Below are 19,707 nucleotides of genomic sequence, written 5' to 3'. Positions count from 1 at the left end.
GGGCTCGTACGTTTTAGTGTAAAAATAAAATATTTTTTAACATTTTAATGACATTTATTAATTTATTTATTGATTTATTTATTTATTTAAATAAAATGCGTTAAGTCATTGTCTTAGCGGTTTAAAGTTGAGTAGTCCTCAGCTTTATGTATGTTATTTATTTATGAGATACATAAATAAATAAGTTTGTTTGTTTATATTTGTATCATACGAATAAGTTTTGAGAACAAAACATAGTACAATAAAAAAAAACTCGCATATATTTGTTTTGTTTACAACCGAACTGTGAAACTCGCATCGCCACGCCACCTACTGACGGCCAACCCTGTAGTCCAAAACAAACGCTCCCTGTGACTAACAGTTAGCGTGCTAACGAGAGTACGCAGAAGCTAAATAGATAACCCAAAATGGCAACGGCAATTTACTTGGAGCATTATCTTGACAGTGAGTATTAGGAAACGAAATGTACCATGATTAACATTGTCACGTTAAAGTTTGTTTGAGGTTTAGTTTGATTTATTTATTTATTTGTCTATCGAAGGACACGCTCGAGGGACTAGAGGTAGATTGTAGTACAGGCTCGTTAGCAAATAGCTCGCTTGCTAACAGTAGCGTTGTTCCGATGGAAATAAAGCAGTATAAATTGTCACTTCATAATGCTCAGTCTACTGATGTAAAGAAACGAAATTAAATTAGTCGTATTAAATGGTTCACAACGTAACTACTTTACGACACGGATTGTTTTTGCATTTGTAAAATAAACAACAGAACGTATTTAAAGATTGAAATTGGAAAATAATTTCTAATTTTTTTCCCCGTCAACATACATTTTTGGTGTCTTATAAACGTTCGGGGTTTTACTGTTAAATATTGCACGATGTATGCGCAACCTGTTGGAGACCGCGTTTCCCGTAACTGTTTAGGCGCCGGGGGGCGGGGTGTTTGAAGTAGCGCCCAAACTGAGGCAGCCCGAAGCTGAACCCAGTTCCTTTAGCGACCCGAAACCAACAGAGTCGCTGTGTAAAGGTCTGACATCGTGGTAATGTAAACCACTACGCCATAACTGCGTGTTAGTTCATGACGTATGTGTCCTGGACAAAAAGGTTTTCCTTCAGTAAATTCAGCAAAACAAATCATATTTACCATGTCTGAAAAGATAAGAAAATAGCAACTGACATAATACTTAAAAATCCTTATCTGAACTAATCTTTTTTTTTTTTTTTTTTGCCCCTGATGCAGGTGAATCTGTACATTTTTCAGCTTATAGATACGTATTTGTGGTGTGGGATCAGTAGTTTTAAATGTGCTCAAACTCTAAATGTCAAAGGTGCTGAAATATTAAAATTATGCAATTTGCATTATTGGAGTCATACTCAAACTGACATGCAAAAACATAAATATATTCTGCAGTAAACTCCTGTAAATGAATAAAACTGATACATTTTTATTGCTGAGGATTTTTAACACCTATTTGAATTATTTATCAATCTAAATATAGTCAGGAAATGGACTGTATGTTTGGCTGAAATTATGGTGACGTTATAAAAGAATATTGTTCAAATTTCCTGACCAAATGTTCACCTGTATTGATCATTTTAATTGTTGATTTCAATTAAAGTAGCCCACTAATTTCAGCCTTACAAGCCAAAACTGTTACTTTTACCTGTCGATCAATATTGGTTTATTTATATACATTTTTTATATAACAATACATATTAATATCATTCACTAATCCTCTGTCTAGGCATAGAAAATCTACCATGTGAGTTACAGAGGAACTTCACCTTGATGCGGGACCTGGACAACAGAACCGAAGGTCATCATTTTACCATTTTATTTTTTGGTGCCATTTTAAATCGGTTGCTTTTGAATTTGCATAATGAGCTTTTAGAACTGTGGTGGCATCGGTGGGGTTTATCTGTCTCTCCAACAACCCCCTGTCGTTTTCGCAGAAAAGAAAGGCGAGATCGACAAGCTGGCGGAGGAGTACATAGCGAATGTGAAGAACCTCGCCTCGGAGCAGAGAGTGGAACACCTGCAGAAGATCCAGAACGCCTACAGCAAGTGCAAAGAGTTCAGTGATGACAAAGTCCAGCTTGCCATGCAGACGTATGAAATGGTCAGTCTGAACGCACATTTCCAAGAATTCACCTAACTTCTTCCGTTCGATATTTATCAGTTGTTGGATTTGATTTTTCTATCGTTTGCCTGTATTTGTTCGGACTTAAACATTCAGAACATTTCTTTCCCGCAGGTGGATAAACATATCCGCAGACTGGATGCAGATCTGGCTCGGTTTGAGAACGAGCTGAAGGAGAAACTAGAACTGAGCGGCTATGAAAGTGCAGACGGAAGAGCGCTGAAAAGTAAGTTGGGTAACCAGAAGACTTTTCCTGTGAGTCTGCATGACGTGTTTTATTCTTATAAGCAATTTTTCTTTCTTCTCTTTCTTCTTCGTCTTCCCCACAGAGAGCGAGATGCGGAGCCAGAGAGAGAAGCGTGGGTCCAGGGGTCGAGGAAGGAAGGGCTCCGACGAAGATTCTCCCAGAAAGAAGAAGAAGGCCAGGTAACTTGGCCCGTCGGCTCAGGATTTGCCACATCTCAGAGGCTTTCTGTTTGTGTTTGTGAGCCGTGGTGCATGAGTTGCGTTGATGCTTTCAGTCCGGACCTGAGCGACACCCTCCTGCCGATGCAACCATCAGACGTTTTGGACATGCCGGTGGACCCCAACGAGCCGACGTACTGCCTGTGCCACCAGGTCTCCTATGGAGAGATGATCGGATGTGATAATCCTGATGTAGGTTTTCGACCTTTTTTTTTTTTAAAGTATTATTCTAACTTATCCTTATCTCCGTTCTAAATTCATCTGAAACCATCTGCAGGCTGACATAATTTTCCTGTCGTTTCAGTGTCCCATCGAGTGGTTCCACTTTGCTTGTGTCGACCTCGCCACGAAACCAAAAGGAAAATGGTGAGAATTGAACTCCCTAGAAGACATCAGGCATTGATCCAGTAACTCTCTGAACATTTGTCCTTCCTCTTTCCCCTTCATCTGACAGGTTCTGTCCGAGGTGCACTCAAGACAGGAAGAAAAAATGAGATTTTCCTTTCAGGAATGACAACCTACTTTTGTGTTGTTGGCGTCACTAAATAGTCTAGTTTGTATTTTGTTTCAGCAATACTCCGTTTTAAGAAGACAACTTTCCTTAAAAACCTTATCCAGATTTGGTGTAAAGCTACTTTTGTGACATATATCCTCACCAGCTTCCCCCATGTTCCCTTCCCTCTTTAAATTTTAGCACATCCGTCTCTGTCTTGTAGCTCTAAATCAAATTGTCATACAGTACATTTACTGTGTTGTCCGGGTCTTGTCAGAAAGTCTCTCCTTTTCGAGCAAGAAGATGTAAATACTGTCTTGACTAACGGAGTCGCAGATCCAAGATCGTTGCTTTAGCATACTTGAAATGTCGGTTTTATAAACAACTATTTTTAAAAAAAAAACAAATTAACGAGCCTGCTGAGAATTACATTTAAAACACCTATATATCCTTACGGAAACAACGGTGGTAAAAAAAAAAAAAAAAAAAAAAGGAAGTCAGATTTAGTTTGTCATTACTACCTCTTTAGGGTTTTACATTAGATCCACATAAATGACTGCAAGTGACAGAGTGATATTACAATCAGCTTAAACCAAACTGGCAAAGGAGAAATGTAAACTGAAAATTTCAACACAAGCCTATGACATTTTTGAATGTATCGTGGTACTCATGGTCAGTTGTTGTCTTCTGTCACCTGAATGAGGTATTTAAGCACTTTGAATGATATCGTTGCCCCCGGAGACGTTTGATACAGCAGGCGTTTTAAAGACGTAGTTTCTCATAGCCAACTTTTGCTATTGAATGTCTGTTGTTTTCCTTGCTTGTACAACTGTAGGGGAAAACGCCGGTTCTCCACGTCGATCCGTACATGGACAAATATATCATGTATTTTGTATTTGAAAAGATATTTTGTAGACAAATTACTCCAAAGAGATATTTGTGTTGCATTTAAATCCCGGTGACTCAAGATGTAATTTAATAGAACTTTAGCAGCTTCTTTCGTATTTGACTGTGAATATCCTTCATTTATGTGTAAACCACAACAATAAATAAAACCAAAGTATGTATTTTGTAAAATTCTTGTATTTTATAACAAATAAATTTCAATTATTAATCCTACATCGTTTGGTTGTTAGCGTGACATGTATGCTTTCTAAAACACAGGGCTGTTTAGTTTGATATTATCTACCGTGCCTGAGCTTATGCCGAAATGTCTAATGGAGTGTTTATGTTGTTCATCTCCGCTAATTGCAGTGGACACAACTGGAAGTGGGACCTAAATTAAATTCCACTTGAGCCCTCCTACAATCTTGGGCCAGCCCTGTGTCCAGTAGAAAGACGGCTTTATTTTTACTTGGTGTTAACGTGATCAGAGTTTCAAAAGCCCTCATCTGATTCTTCATCCCAGCTGCACTTCTCTTGCTTGGATTTGTCAAACTCCACCTCCAGGTCGTACACAAAGTCCGGGTCATCTTTCCTCTTGCGGTTCCTCTCGAACAGTGTGTCCATCTGTCCCTTTTTGCGAGCCAGTTCCTTGTCATCCAGTTTGTTCAGATCCTCGTCGGGGTCCAGCTGGAATGAAGCGAGGCTGTTCTCCAGACTCAAGCCCTGCATGTGATCTCGCAGGATGATGTGGAGTTTCTCCAGCTGGCTTAGGGGTACTTGGTCCAGATAGCCCCTGTGCCTTGGGTGGTTTTTCAGTCTTTCAGCAGCCATGCTGCAGTCTGGAAGTCAGAGATCATATCAAGATTTTTAATTCAATGGAGGCAAATGCACAGAAACAGCAGTCAAACCTCTTTTTGTTTTGTTTTTTTGTTTTTGATTTTTTTAGGCTGGTAGACACAATCCAAAACACAGCTACCACTGCAGTGAAAAACACTTAAGTTTGTGGTTTTAATATGATATTTGTGAAAAGGTTCCTGGGGTATGAATACTTTTAAATTGCGTCATTATCATAAGGATGGGAGAACTGTTTCATTTGCAGATTATTGCATTTATTTTTGGACCCAGGAACCTTAAAAAAAAAACAGATGGAGTGATTGCAGCATGACTCATTTTGATCACTTTATTGAGTCAGGAAATTGACTCAGTAAGTGTATTCATTACACTGCTGCTGAAACTGTAATTCCCATACTAACTATATAATTGCTGAAAAATATTGTCTTACCAGAATATTTGGAGAAATTTCGTATCGGTATGATTCTCTTGCGTATCTTTTTGGTGTCGGTGTGGATATAAACCAGAACTATAGAAGGAGGATTGAACTGCACTCCGCACCGCTTTGCTTCACAGCCCATCGCCTTCCCTTTTCGATAAAGATGGTTAAATATGTCCTTTTCTGAGGTTTATAGTTTGAAAAGAAATGATTTAATCCATAAACACTGTAATATTGCCCACTAAATTGAAAACGAAGAGAAAATGATAAAGTATTAATTACAGGACCTTTCATGGGAAGCGTTACCAAGGAGCCTTACATTAGGCAAATATTTTAGTGAAGCCTGTCCAAAAATATTTTTTAAAAAGGTTAAATGAGCCACTGTCCCGTAGTTGTAAAATTAAATTAATTAACTTTAACTAAAACTGATTATTTCATTTTAAAGTATATTATAATAGCTTGGCAGCAATGTTAAACACTCGAGGGACTGGATTTATAGTCAGGCAGAATTCTGGCTTCCACAAAACTACAAAATGGTCCTACGATGTTGTCTTCCGTAAACATTTGAATTGGGAAATGTGAAAAAGCCTCGCAGTATGCCAAATACTTTGAAAATACATGTAAAAATTTACCTTAACGATTGTGATGTACTTTGAACTATTTTTTGTGTTGGCTTGCTTATCTAAATGCTATTGTTTGAACAAAGAGGGTAAGTAATATAGTTAAACGTCTTCGTTCTTGGCAAGAAAACTAATCTATGTTTACGGTTTAAGGTCTTACAAACAAGAGAGATTAAGATTTTTCCTAAGTGGAAAAACATGTCCTCATGTGATGCACGTCTCCGAAAATACATTTGACCAAGACATTATACTATAGACAGAGCTCCTATTAAAAAAACTACTAAATTGCAGTAAGATGAAATGCTATCTACTAACTATTTGTAAAATGTTTATCTGTATAATACTTACGTTTTTTGCAGATGAGCAGGAGCACTGCGATCAGCTCAAACAATGGCTAGAGTCCTCCTCTGTGTCCCTGGAGCTTAGCAAGAAAGGCTTCCACAGGTATTTGGTTATACGCCTATCATAACATTATGACCACTGGCAGGTGAAGTGAATATGTCTTCATCATGACACATTACCTTGTAGTTGATAGCAGGTGGACAGTTTGTCCACAAAGTAGATGTGACAGAACCAGATAAAATTGGCAAACATAATGATTTGACTGCATTTGACAAGGCAAAATTGAGATGCCTTTTCAAGAAAATGCTCCAGATTGTGAAGATAATGTTGGTTCTCATAGAAAGTAGGGGTGCACCGATTGCAGTTTACTGGCCGATCGCCAATTACAATCGTAGAAAAGCCTGACCTGCCGATTCAGATTGTGTCCAGTACCAGATAAGATCAGGGTAAGAGATTGGCTTCATATCTAAGTATCTATACTACAGGAACATTTTGAGATCTCAACAAAAAGTTTGATGCATTCACTTAGCTTTTAAATTCCCAACATCTCAATCTTTCTTGTGTAGCAACCAGTACAGAAACCATTTTCCCCCTCAGACTACAACAATGTGCAACAATCAGCTGTGAATGTAATACCTAACACCTTTTTCTCTAATACCTTCATTCCATCATATAGTAATATAATCTCTTAAAAACAAAATGTCATGTAAGCACTATTTTATCTTTTTGAGCATAATATTCTTTTAAAGTATTCTTTGAAAGTCTTTATTATTATTTATGCTTCACTGTACTTTACTGCTACAGTTTTGAAAAAGTTGTAATGTTTTTATATCTGCTGCTGTGATAAACCAGTCTGGGATAAATACAGTTTGTCTATTTAGCAGGTGGCCATAATGTCATGTCTAATTCATGTACATGTTGTAAAGAGACAAAAGGCTTCAGGGACTAATTTCTGTTGTGTTTTAGGGAGGTGACAACCACTGTTGAGCTCAGACCAACTACACTCAGTGGTGCCAGCATTGTGCTGCTTTACAGATGGCCAAATGGCGTCTTTGTAGATCCATATCAACTGGCATCCCTAGGTGATCAAAGCAACTTTGAGGTAACACCATGACAACCATGGCACTATATATTTGTTTTAAAAACAAATATATATATATTTTTCAATGATCTTTGTCTTCATTCTTTATTGCTAGATATTGATAGATTCAGCCATTGACCTCGAAGTGCCTGCTCACAAGACTTCTGGATTTCTTACCTTCGTGTTTCCCACCCATACTGGGTCAGCTCCCAGTTTCCTAAAATTAACAATCCCAGTACACGGGCGCTATCACGAGCCCTCTTTCTCTGGGGAAGCATTCACATCTGTTCACATTGAACCTCCTGACCTGCTGCTGCGCACTGAAAAATGTAAACAATAGTCTTTTCCTTTCTGAAATTGTACAGATGCACCAATCAGATGTTTTTGTTTGGCTAGTTTTTCCTCGAGTTTTTCCATCAATTCCAGTTTTGACAGATTAGTTGTTGTTTTTTCCCCCATCCAGAAATTATAATGCAGAGAAACGTGCTGCGGTTTTTTTGATAGATGTATAAGTTTTGAATCCAACAGAGAAGATGTTGTTTACAAAATAATCCTCATTTGTGCATGAAAGTATAAATCCTTGACTATCTTAAATTTTAAAAAGAGCATCATAGTTTAATCATGCGTTTATAGATTGAAAAGTGTGGACTTTTTTTTGTGTTTTTAGTCATTTATTTAGTAAAAAAAGATGTCATGATTCAGTATTTGACCTTCCAATAAGAGCTAATTGTACAATCTTTGGCTGTTTGCTTGGTGCATCTCTAATAAATATAGAATTTATTGTCTGATCTAAATTTACATTATTTGTCTTGATTATGAGGGGATTTGTTTTCCATATCGAACAGATAGTACAACTTTTAATCAAACAGATTGTGTAATTTCCTCCATTTCAGGCTCGGATCTTCGCAGATTTGAGTCTCATTCTGTAGTGGATGCTCCTTGCACTGTCAGCAATTCCAGCACATGTTCATGGGTGAAAAAGCCTCTGCAGCAGGTGCTTTTTTTTTTCTAAATCTTTACAAATCATTTTATTCAAAAAAAAAAAAAAAAAACCCTACTGTTCAAATCTTGCTCTTATTCAAAATATATCTTGTTTCCTTTAGGAGTCCAGCACCGTCAGTGTCATGTTACCGGTTGGTGATGGATCAGCGACGATGCTTGTCTGTGGTGGGACTCTTCTAGCCACTATGGTCTGCTGTGTGGTGTTGTCTAAATACATGTTGAAACATCGACTGGTTTAAGCTGCAGCAGTCAAAAGGACTTGTTCTAAACGGGGTTATAATGTGGAGCGGTCGTGTCTGGGACCAGGATCATCCCACCTGCTTTCTGTAAATACAAAACAGATCTGTATCTGTTGTGAAAGAATCCCAGGTGTCCACATTAAATTACCCCCTAAAAGCTTAATGTGACTCCATGTTTTTACAGATTTTTTTTACATTTATTTTTCTGATATGAAATTGAAATTTGGGTCAGGCAATATTAAAAGATAAAACTATTTTGTTGTTTGCTTAAGCAGTTGGGAAACCAAAATAAAGAATGTATAGAGCTACAAACGATGTTTTAGATAAATATGTAAATCTTATATTTGCTTGTACATGTCAATAATTCCTAACGTTGATGAAATAAACAAGTGAAACATAAATGTGTGGAAAATATATTTTCAACTCAAACCCCTTAGAAGGGATCTCCAATTGTGATTAAATATATTCATATATTTCATTTTGTAAAACTTCAGTTTCAGCTTCAGTTATTTTTATTGTATTTTATTTATTTTCTTAAGTGTTTTTTTGCATTCATTGTTTGAAGTGCTGAGTATCTTTGTGTTGAAAGGATGATCTAATGCCTGGAGACCCCCCTGATGGCTAACTTTCCCCCTCACTCCATTCATTGGAAGCGTTGCCTCACTGAAGGGGCCAGGGCTGGGTCGGTAGTTCCGCTTCCCCCCTTCGCCATAGCGGAATTATCCCAGGGCCGAAAAGACTGATGAAAAGTTGAACTGTAAATAGTTGGACTCAGGTTTTTACTAAGGTGTTTGCGCACAAGGTGTACCAGTCAGAACCCAGATGTTACGTCGGGAGCATTTTTAGCGGATTTGTCATCGTTTTTCCAAACCGTCGGGGATTGTCCGGGAGTCAAGTTGAGGCGGTGTGGAAACTCCGGTGAGCTCCGCCGCTTCTGCGTCGTCTCCGTTAGCCCGCTAGTTGGGAACATTTACAGGAGCCACTTTGGCCTTTTCCATATCCTGTGCTGGCTTGTTAAAACTCCAATTTAATGACGGAAAGTTTTAAGGTGTACTTTGGTTAATCATTTAGCGTTAGCTTAACAGCCTTTTACCACGTTCGGTTTATAAGAGCTGGAGTAGCATGTCATGCTAAGCATAACTCTTAGCTAGCACACTTGTTGGTCAAGCAGTGAATGCTAACGTTAGCTTGCTAACGCCCGTGTTGGTGCTCAATTAAATAGCATTTAGAGGCAATTAAAATGGTGGGAACACGCATATTACTGGAAAGTCTGCCAAGGCTGAGACAATATATCAAATAAGTATCAGCTTTACAGTGCAGGACATAAAGAAGGAGTAGCTTGCAATGCTTTCATATTAATCAGGATGTCTATTTTGCATAGATGCATTTACTTTGCCTTAATTTGTAGTTTCTCCCAATGAAACTATGTTGCTCGTTTCGACATAAATTAATTGTTTAAATTTCAGGTTAAAAGTAGAGAACGTTTGACTACATAAAGAGGAGGCCACACTGTGATTTCATATCCCTTTAAGTTTTTACACTTACTCATGTAACATTGTGCTTTATCAAAACCTCAAGAGAGAGCAACACGTCAAATAGATGTTATCACATACTCGTAGTCCAAATCACCTAAAAGAACAATAAATAATTAAAAAAGGAATAAGGAAAGGAAGGCAATGTATCAGACAAAGTCGTGATTTTAAAAATGTTTTACAAATAAAACTTATAAGTATGACACTTAAGTATTCAACCGTCTTTGTTCAATACAGATCCAGTGGAACAATTAACTTCTCAAATGGAGTTCAGTGTGAGTAATTTATTGGTAGTGGCAGCACCAAGCTGTGGGAACTTTTTTTTTTTGTCAGCATGAACAGTGACAAGTCTTGACATCTCAAAGATTTCACAAAGTCGCTCTATGAACTCTGTCACAACTTGAGATATTTTCCAAAGAAGAATGATCTAAACCTTCAGGCTGCAGATGTGCAAAACGAATAGAAATCTTAATTTGAGCTGTATTTGCAACAAAAGGTAGTTATACTGACAGGGCTGTATATACATGCATACCACACTTGTAAGACTCTTATTTTGTAGATTGTTTTTGAAATTCATGCATCTTCTTTTCTTTTCCTCTTCACAATTATGCACTACTTTGTTATATTTGTGGTTTCAGCTTGGCAGGAGCTATGGATGCTTAAGTTTATGCTTTCATGGCTTAATTGACAACATAAATGGGAATGTTTTCCAGGAAAAAGTCACTCTGGTGCGGTTTATAGACATCTGCTGTATTTATAACTTTTAATAGTTATTTTCTGTTCTAACAATAATTAAACTTCTCCCCAGGTGCCTCTCGGAGCTTCGTCTCACCCTTTATGTGAACACTAACGCCCCTTCTGATGTGAGTCTTGCCTCCCTTGCTCGCTCATCTCCATCCTGAACCACTTCTTGTTTGGCTGCCTGCGTCCACCTCTCTACAATGTGCGACAACGGAGACCCCGAGGACAAGCCCCCCGCCCCTCCGGTGCGGTCAGGAAGCGCCATTTTCGGCACCGGCAAAGACTCGTACTCGGCCAACCACAAACCGCTGCCGTCTGTGCCCGAAGAAAGGAAACAGCGGAAAGGCATCATGTCCATCCTGTCGGGGGCCGAAAAAGGTGAAGTCAAAAGAGCTCGAAACTTGACGAAAAGTTTTAATCCAAATGTGTGATTTCGATTCATTAAAGATTTGGTTTCTTTTTTTTCTTTCTTTATTTTTTTTACGTAGGTAGGAAAAAAGATAGAGACAAAGAGCGACCGGAGATCTCGCCGCCTTCTGATTTCGAGCACACCATACACGTCGGGTTTGACGCCGTTACGGGGGAGTTCACGGTGAGTTTTCACTGCTTGGGCAGTCTTGTTGAAACTCACTGTCTGCATCGTGGGTGAACTTCTGTTTTGTTTTGTTTGCCTCACGCGTAGGGCATGCCAGAGCAGTGGGCTCGACTGCTACAGACCTCAAACATCACCAAGTCGGAGCAGAAGAAAAACCCGCAGGCTGTTCTTGACGCCCTTAAGTTTTACGACTCTACGGGCAACGGCCGCCAGAAGTACCTCAGCTTCCCGTCCTCTGGTGAGAAATTAAATCAAATTCATTTATCTTGGTCATTTTTAACCGTTCCACACACAAGTCAAAGAAAGACAAAACGCACGATGCGTCAAATCCAACAACAATACAGTCCAGTTGGGTCCTGCTCAGAATAAAAATGAAACTCATCTGATCATAAAATACCAATTTGGGGGGAATAAGAAAAAAGCAGCACCAGGTTTGGAGTACTTTCTGTGGCAATCTCTAATTTTTGTGTTTTTCTTTATACAGAGAAAGAGGCCTTCCCTGCAGGACCTCAGTCTGTAAGTAACCCAGACTTGTTTTTAACGCTCGTCTCCAGCTTTAGTGCTGCTCTCTGTGTTTTGATGCTGAATAAACGTTGCTTTTTATTTTGAACAAGCCCGTGAAAAAAAGCTCCGAACCCTCATCTCCGAACATCAAAGACATTGATGACGATGACGACGATGAAACTCCGCCCCCGATTGTGGCTCCAAGACCAGAACACACAAAGAGTGTAAGTTACCACCCACGGGTCTGTGGAAAGAAAATCTGCCACCTTTGGTGTTTTATTCTTGATCTCGTTCAACTTCTCAGCTACAAAAGTTGTCACTTTTTTTTTTTTTTCGTATATTATCTGGAGCTCTTCTTTTTTTAATTTCATTATGTATTTGGTCAACTTTCCAGATGTACACCCGCTCTGTAATTGATCCCATTCCTGCTCCAAGTACGTGTCCAGATGGGGATGCTGCCTCTAAGTCTGCAGACAGACCGAAAAGGAAGACCAAGATGACGGACGAGGAGATCATGGACAAACTGAGTGAGTTATTTACCAAACTACACACTCCTCCTGCGTACAGATCTCTTCACTTTTCTCATGATGTTTGTGATGTGGCTCACAGGAACCATAGTAAGCATCGGCGATCCCAAGAAGAAGTACACAAGATATGAAAAAATTGGTCAGGGGTAAGTTCAGACATGTCCTGCAAAATCTTTCATCCCACTTTTCTACCATGGGATGAAGGAATTTGTCTGCCCTACAAGTATGACAAGTTTTTAAGTCTTTTGCTGTGTTAGCGTCATTGTAGCTGTAGATTCTAGTGAGGCTAACATTAGCTGCTACGTTTGTAAATGGTGATGCTTTCGAGTTTTACTTGCAAGTCAGAATTTCAAAGCTGAAGAAAACGCAAATAGAACACCAAATACATTAAAGGCTACCTATACTTCCCTAAGTTCATGATCCAATATGGCTTCTATCAACGTTGCTCAAATTATCTATGTGCATGTATAATGGTTTGTACCTCCTTAATCTAGTTACACAGATAGCATATTGCTACCGTTGGTGTTTGAATCAATAGAATAACTTGGTAGTGGTCATTGACACGGCATTAGGCAAATCCATCTAGTTTTCCAAGTTCCAACATGAACGCCCTCAACCTTAGTTTATTGTCTAGAGCCTGTTGTTAATGCTCAGGCTAGTTAGCATAGCCTCCGATGAGGTGGATAAACAGATTTCCTGTGACGGTAAGTTATTCTTCAGCTATTAGCACATGGAGTAGCGTGTACACATGCATGTTTGACAACGCCAAGACCGTCCTCCTGGTTCTGATTGGTTGTTTCTGACTGGGAATGGTGCAGAGAAGCTTGACTTTTTTTTTTTATCCCCCGCCCCCCACATATCACCTCTTATGTATGTTGTAATGTCACCATATGATGACAGTTTTATTAAACATGTAAAAAAAAAAAACATTTACGAAAGGTTACATATATGAAGCTTTAATGGCTATACAAAGTCTGATGTTAAAAATAACGACTTAGTTTTCTCAAACTGCTGTTCATTAGAAAAAGTATGTAAGATCTTCATTGCCTTGACTTTGAAATAATTTACAAAGCTGTACATTATCGTTACATTACAAATGATAAAAATACAGAATAATTCCCACAAATGTCGTACAAATGTAGACAATAATTATAAACATAAAAAACGTCTCGTAGCTCACTCAGCTCTTCTGCTCTCAGCCTGATTTCAGTTCCTTTTTGTTTTGTTTTAATTCATATATATTAAATTAGTTTCCCAGCCATGTCATTTTAATGCAGGCACATTTCACTTGATAATATTGGCCACATACAGAAGTGAGTCACTTCTTTCGGCAGCCATTTGCTTTCACAAGTGGTTCTAGTGGCTTTTGAATCATAGTGTGGGTTAATGTTTTCACACACAGCTTCTGCATTGTGGCTTTCATTTAAATTAAAACAAATGTGTGTTTTTCTTATTTTAGGATCTGGTAAGGATCTAAATTGAACATTTGACTTCAGTTTTTTATTGTTTTATTTTACTGAATTTAAAATCTGAGTGGATTGTTGCCTGAAATGTGTCTAAAGCGGTCCATTTACTCTTTTTGCAGTGCATCAGGAACAGTATTCACTGCCATTGATGTCGCAACAGGACAGGAGGTAATAGAATCTCAAAAAAAAAAAGAAATATGTAAAAAAAAAAAATTCTATTATGAACATATGTAAGTTTTGCAAAACTAAAGGATGACTCGGTTAAAAGGTTTGCTTTTAAGGGTAATTTAAGGAAGCCAAAATTAGTATAAAATCACCTTTTATGCTTCAGAAATCTTATTGGAAGTGAATCTATGGAGAATTTTTTTTTTCTTTTTGCACATTTTATTGGCAGGCGTTTGGTTTACATTGAACCCATTTTCACCATCAACTTCCACATTGAAGCTGTGGTTATTCATTTTGTCAGGTGGCCATCAAACAGATCAATCTACAGAAGCAACCCAAAAAGGAGCTAATCATCAACGAGATTTTGGTGATGAAGGAGCTGAAGAACCCCAATATTGTCAACTTCCTGGACAGGTGAGACTAAACTTAAACATACCTTGTGTTGTGTGTTTAATGATGTGCCACTTGGGAGTGGGGGGATCCTTATTGGTTGTTTGTTTTTTTATATATAGATTTTAAACCCCAAATATAACAATATTTGGGGTTTAAAATCTGGGGTAAAATTTAAAATTTGGGGTTTTTCAGCTTCCTGATGGGGGAGGAGCTGTTTGTGGTGATGGAGTATCTGGCTGGCGGGTCGCTGACAGACGTCGTCACAGAAACCTGCATGGACGAACCTCAGATAGCCGCCGTCTGCAGAGAGGTGCTCCGCACTCGTCCCGCTTCCGGGAAATTTAATGAAAAAATCCTGCGCCACGCAGAAGGTTAAACCGTCTTAACAACTTTTTTTCCACCCTCTTCTCGATTCCAGTGTTTACAAGCTTTGGATTTCCTACATGCTAATCAAGTCATTCATAGAGATATCAAGAGCGACAACGTGTTACTGGGGATGGATGGTTCTGTAAAGCTGAGTAAGTACGACTTCCTCACAAGCAGCTTGGTTCCTTAGCCTGGAAGAAAAAAAAAAAAACATGCAACATGTCCTCCGTCTTTCTCCGGCAGCCGATTTCGGCTTTTGCGCCCAGATCACTCCTGAGCAGAGCAAGCGCAGCACTATGGTGGGCACGCCCTACTGGATGGCCCCCGAAGTTGTGACCCGGAAGGCTTATGGGCCGAAAGTAGACATTTGGTCACTTGGTATCATGGCCATTGAGATGGTTGAAGGCGAGCCCCCCTACCTGAACGAGAACCCACTACGAGTGAGTACAAAGAAATGCTGGTGACGTGGTGTGGAGTGTTAAAAGTTGATTTGTGTTTTAACATGGTCTTTGAACAGCTGCAGCTTTTTAACTTGAATCAATCAACATTGAAGCACAAGAAGCTTTGTTCTCTATAGTCGGAGTAACTATTGTCCTCAAAATTAAACTGGATTTGATTCATCTTGTTTTTTCGTACGACTGAAACTCTTGTGTGATAAAAGTAGTGGAAGAAAAGCAAACTGTGATTTAGTCAAGAATTATGGATTGGATTTAGATTATTTAATTGGTTTGGAATTGGAAAATAAAACACCGGTTTCAACACCATCACAAATCAGAAATCTAAAAAGTGTGGCGTACATTTGTTTTCAGCCACCACCTCTTCAATTCTTTGTGATGACACCTTTCACTGCAGTTCAAGCTGCAAATGAAAAAATGGCTGAAGCTCAGTGACATTGCATGGTTAGCGTCTGTGAACAACAAATATTCTCAGTTAAATTTAATTGGACTTTGACTGGGCCATTTTAACACACGGACATGCTAACGCTTTACCTTAAGAATCACCTTAATTGAGCAAGTTTGTGTGCACGAACAAGGAATTTTACTATCTTTTGAAGGCAGTTGGGTTACACTGGATTTTATTGAAGGGCATCAGAGTAATGGACACCACACTTTTCAGATGTTTGATTGTAAAGTAAATGTGAAACCGTCTTCCTTCCACTTTGCAACTACGTTTTCCATCACATAAAGTCTCAATAAAAACCTCAAACTGACTTAACAGTAAGGCTTTTCTCTCATCTCACACGCTTTGCCAGGCGTTATATCTGATCGCCACAAACGGCACACCCGAGCTCCAGAATCCAGAGAAGCTGTCTCCGGTTTTCCGAGACTTCCTGAACCGCTGTCTGGAAATGGATGTAGAGAAGAGAGGCGGAGGCAAAGAGCTCCTACAGGTAAAAACGAAGTCATTATTTCATGTGGTGTTTTTTTGTTTTTGCCAGTATTTTTTCCGATCTCGCTGTTGATTTGTGTCGTTGCCGCTCAGCATCCGTTCCTGAAGCTGGCGAAGCCCCTCTCCAGTCTCACGCCTCTCATCCTGGCAGCCAAGGACGCCATGAAGGGCACCCGTTAACGGACAAAGCCCAGCCGACCCCGCTCCTGCCTTACTTATGCTGTGCACAGATAATGTGCCAACCGTTTAGATTTCGTGCCAGACAATAGGCTGAGAGTGACTTGCCAGCCTTGATGCACCAGCCTTGTAAGCCCTGACGAACCTCACTGTGAAGACCAAAAAACCGAGAGCACAACCCCCCCCACCACTGTCAGCATGAACTCTTACCGTCAGATGACAAGTCAAACTAAAGTGCTTAGTAACAGAGTCAGGCGTAGTTCATTTTTGTACATCAAAACTGGTGACATGTTAAAACTAGGCTTGTATTTAACTCGGAATGAAGAAGACGCCTAGTTTAGTTGTTTTTTTTTTAATCAACTGCCTTAAACAAATGCAAAATGTTGCCTAATGTATTGTTGATTGTGTCTGTCTTGTGTTTCCCATGATTTTTACTACCTTTGTAATTGACATTTTCAGCCTGTCAGTATCGTAGTTATTTTGATACTTGAATTTCATGTTCGTCCCCCCGGTCCACTCCCGTCTCCTGGTCCATATCGTCTCATTTGGTGGACGTTCTTTTTCCCAGTAGACCAATGTCGTGTGGACATTTCTCGTCTCGGTTTTATAGGAAACATTTCAGTGCATTATTCATCATGACCATGTGCTGTGATTGTGATGTTCTTTAGCTGACAGATCTACTGTACCAGTTCCTTCCTACAGACACTTGTATCTGTAGTGTCCTGATGCCAGAGGCGCACCTTTGCAGGCATTTAAGTGTTAGATTGACAGGGTTTATACTTTATTCTCTGTTGCTATTAAAATGAGTATTGTATGTTGAACTCTGTCCTTTGCGTTCTTCCAGACTAAACAAGTGGACTTTTCTCATACAAGGGCTGTGTATTTTTTGTGTAGCTTTAGAACCAGTTACCATATGCTAATTAGATAACAAAAAAAACTGAAGAGACAAAAAACTATTTTTTCTTTAATCTTTGTCAACATACAAAATAAATACAACTGGTTTTAATATTAATTGGTGGTGAGATTATTTGTGCAAAAATTAAGAGATTACTAATATTTAAATTCTATTTGCAAGAATCTGATCAGATGATGGAATCAGCTCTGTAAAAAGGTGGCGTGCATCAGCCAAAGATTATGTTCAAAAGCATTATTTCTTCAATAAAGTGTTGCTCCTGTGGTAGTAAAAAGTAGCCATCCATAAAATACAAATTGTAATATTTTGCGTAATTGAGTAACTGATCCAAAAATGTAACGTCATATCCGAATTCTTGTACCTGAAAGAATAAAAACAAGGTAATGTTAGAAAATAATTTCTCAGAGAGCGCCGTGTGTGTGTGTGTGTGTGTGTGTGTAAAGTTCCCATCTCTGCCGTGTGGGCTCGGGTTCGCTTGCTCTCCATAACAAAACCCACCTTCGGCAACCTTCGGTTCGTGTTCGGGTAAGACACGCCTTTATGTTATTCAGGAATTGTGCTTTTATTCTGAAGGGCACAGTCGGAAATCCATCGTCGAAGTATGAAGCTCCAAACTCAGATGCTAAGAAGTTGAACGCCAGTAAATATCAATTTGAGACCTGAATTCGTAATGGCGTTCCATTTGAAAGACAGAGAAGCCTACGAAAGACTGAACTATCTGTACCAGGTGGGGGAAAACTTTAGACGAACCGCCGCTAGTAGTCACATGTTAGCTACTTTGCTCATGGGGTGTAAATGACGGCGTCTCTGGCTTTTGTGTCTCCTCAGGCTGCTCACTGCGTCTTATCTCAAAACCCAAACAACGTGGAGCTGGCTCGGTTCTACTGCTTCACACAGAAAACAATAGCAAGACGGCTGGTTCTCAGGCAGTAGGTAGACACGTTCTGACGGTAGTTTTAGCAATACGGTTTTATTTTGAAGGGATGAGTGAATGTCGTCACTTCCTTGTGATGAAGTAAAATTTTAAATAACGTTGAAATTTGTCATTTATTCCTTACTTTATCAATGCTTCTGATAAAGTATTTATGTTGAAATGGTTACTTACATTTGGAAGAGCGTAAATTGTTTTTCAAATGACATCAAGATAATGTCTGCTGTTTAAACATTAAAGGGGTTTTTCTAGCATTTTAAAGTCGCAACCAGTTTTGTATCAATTAAAAAAAAGATGCAGTAATGTGTTAAATCACTTTACTTTTTGCATGTATTGATATATTCTGGCAAAAAAAAAAAAACAACTAATAGACCGTTGGGTTGATTAAAAAACAGATTTATTTTTAATTGTATCATCTTTAAGTTTGTACACAGCAGCTCTAAATATCATTCAGCAAATATATTGCCTCTCTTCATAAATGGGCATTATCTCCCGAGTGAGATTACATTATAACTTGTATAATTTAATGCGTAACTTACCTTAATTGTACTTGACAAGGAAAAGAAAGCACTGTTATGTGTAGAAACTTAATTGGACAGTCATTCTTTTTAAAAAAAAACTGTAAATGGTATAGTTTTTCATTTGTTAGATTTACTTAAAACAAAAAAACAAGCATCTAAAAACAATTGGATAGGCTAAAAAAATAAAATAAAATCCTAGAATCCTAGAAATACCTTGTGTGCCTGCAGGCATAAACTCCCCGACAGGCAGGAGAACAGCATCCAGAGAGAATTTTAAATTGTGGCTTTCTTTCATTTGGACTCATTTTCCTGCAGAGACCCATCGGTGAAGAGAACTGTGTGTAAGAAATGCTGCTCACTGCTCATCCCTGGTGTTACTGCCACAACAAGACAGCGGAGTAAGGCAATTTCAATGACTTTCTTGACTTTTATTTTTAATCTTTGTTCAGTAGTTTTTAGTAATAAATTCCTGTTTTCTCACTTTGTTTGATTAGGAAAAAACAAAAAGAATCGTTTTACTGTAGTGAGATGTCTCAGCTGCGGCCAGACCAAGAATCTACTGAATAATCCAGATCATTGTTTGTGGGCGGACCGACCTGAGGCGCAGCTGGTGCAGCGGAAACAATCTGGTGAATAGGCAAACTTTTATTTTTCTTATTAAAAATAAAAATTCACACTTTTATTAGTAAAATTTTACTTTTAGAATTTTATTACTAAAATAATTTTTTTAACATTTGCACTCTTTCTTGCAGATCCAGGCTCTTCAGCTAAAAATCAGCCTAAATGCCCAAAAGCTGATGAGTCCCAGTCTTCGAAAACACTTGATGCTCAGAGTTCTACCAGCACATAGGTTGTTGTTGTTGTTTTGTTTTGTTTTTTTCAAATAGAAAGCATAATTTGGATAAATCCAGTGCTAAGAAGGTTTTTTTTTTTTTCATTTAATTTATTTC

General features: G+C 38.6%; 5 protein-coding genes across 6 annotated transcripts; 4 read left to right on the top strand and 1 right to left on the bottom strand.

The window, feature by feature from the left end:
• Positions 1-337: 337 nt before the first annotated feature.
• Positions 338-3,590, top strand: ing5a (inhibitor of growth family, member 5a). The gene is made up of 8 exons (XM_007550624.2): positions 338-444; positions 1,745-1,816; positions 1,953-2,119; positions 2,255-2,366; positions 2,470-2,566; positions 2,662-2,797; positions 2,910-2,971; positions 3,060-3,590. Exons 1-8 carry the CDS (start codon positions 408-410, stop codon positions 3,097-3,099), a joined length of 723 nt encoding a protein of 240 aa, XP_007550686.1. The 5' UTR covers positions 338-407; the 3' UTR covers positions 3,100-3,590.
• On the bottom strand, positions 3,496-5,574 carry cep19 (centrosomal protein 19). Its single transcript, XM_007550625.2, has 2 exons — positions 5,266-5,574; positions 3,496-4,822 (listed from the first exon to the last, which is right to left on the bottom strand). Exons 1-2 carry the CDS (start codon positions 5,393-5,395, stop codon positions 4,476-4,478), a joined length of 477 nt encoding a protein of 158 aa, XP_007550687.1. The 5' UTR covers positions 5,396-5,574; the 3' UTR covers positions 3,496-4,475.
• A 207-nt stretch (positions 5,575-5,781) lies between these two features.
• pigx (phosphatidylinositol glycan anchor biosynthesis, class X) lies at positions 5,782-8,938 on the top strand. The gene is made up of 6 exons (XM_007550623.2): positions 5,782-5,962; positions 6,233-6,317; positions 7,182-7,317; positions 7,412-7,625; positions 8,190-8,290; positions 8,400-8,938. The coding sequence occupies exons 1-6, from the start codon at positions 5,899-5,901 to the stop codon at positions 8,535-8,537; spliced, it is 738 nt and encodes a 245-aa protein (XP_007550685.1). The 5' UTR covers positions 5,782-5,898; the 3' UTR covers positions 8,538-8,938.
• A 238-nt stretch (positions 8,939-9,176) lies between these two features.
• pak2b (p21 protein (Cdc42/Rac)-activated kinase 2b) lies at positions 9,177-17,306 on the top strand. 2 transcript variants are annotated; one of them, XM_007550621.2, is made up of 16 exons: positions 9,177-9,455; positions 10,307-10,344; positions 10,878-11,188; positions 11,299-11,402; positions 11,493-11,643; positions 11,890-11,921; positions 12,020-12,133; positions 12,304-12,436; positions 12,519-12,582; positions 14,022-14,070; positions 14,369-14,481; positions 14,653-14,770; positions 14,879-14,978; positions 15,070-15,266; positions 16,079-16,216; positions 16,309-17,306. In XM_007550621.2, the coding sequence occupies exons 3-16, from the start codon at positions 11,011-11,013 to the stop codon at positions 16,393-16,395; spliced, it is 1,578 nt and encodes a 525-aa protein (XP_007550683.1). In that variant the 5' UTR covers positions 9,177-9,455; positions 10,307-10,344; positions 10,878-11,010; the 3' UTR covers positions 16,396-17,306. The 2 variants fall into 2 exon arrangements, with proteins under 2 accessions (XP_007550683.1, XP_007550682.1); XM_007550620.2 differs by lacking the exon at positions 10,307-10,344.
• A 547-nt stretch (positions 17,307-17,853) lies between these two features.
• On the top strand, positions 17,854-19,663 carry rpp21 (ribonuclease P subunit p21). Its single transcript, XM_007550618.2, has 5 exons — positions 17,854-18,032; positions 18,134-18,234; positions 19,073-19,155; positions 19,252-19,386; positions 19,510-19,663. Exons 1-5 carry the CDS (start codon positions 17,976-17,978, stop codon positions 19,605-19,607), a joined length of 474 nt encoding a protein of 157 aa, XP_007550680.1. The 5' UTR covers positions 17,854-17,975; the 3' UTR covers positions 19,608-19,663.
• The last annotated feature ends 44 nt before the right edge of the window (positions 19,664-19,707 follow it).

Source organism: Poecilia formosa, unplaced genomic scaffold (genome assembly GCF_000485575.1).
Source record: "Poecilia formosa unplaced genomic scaffold, Poecilia_formosa-5.1.2 Scaffold37, whole genome shotgun sequence".
NCBI lineage: Eukaryota > Metazoa > Chordata > Actinopteri > Cyprinodontiformes > Poeciliidae > Poecilia > Poecilia formosa.
Note: the sequence above shows the minus strand (reverse complement) of the source record. Positions and strands in the feature narration are given on the sequence as shown.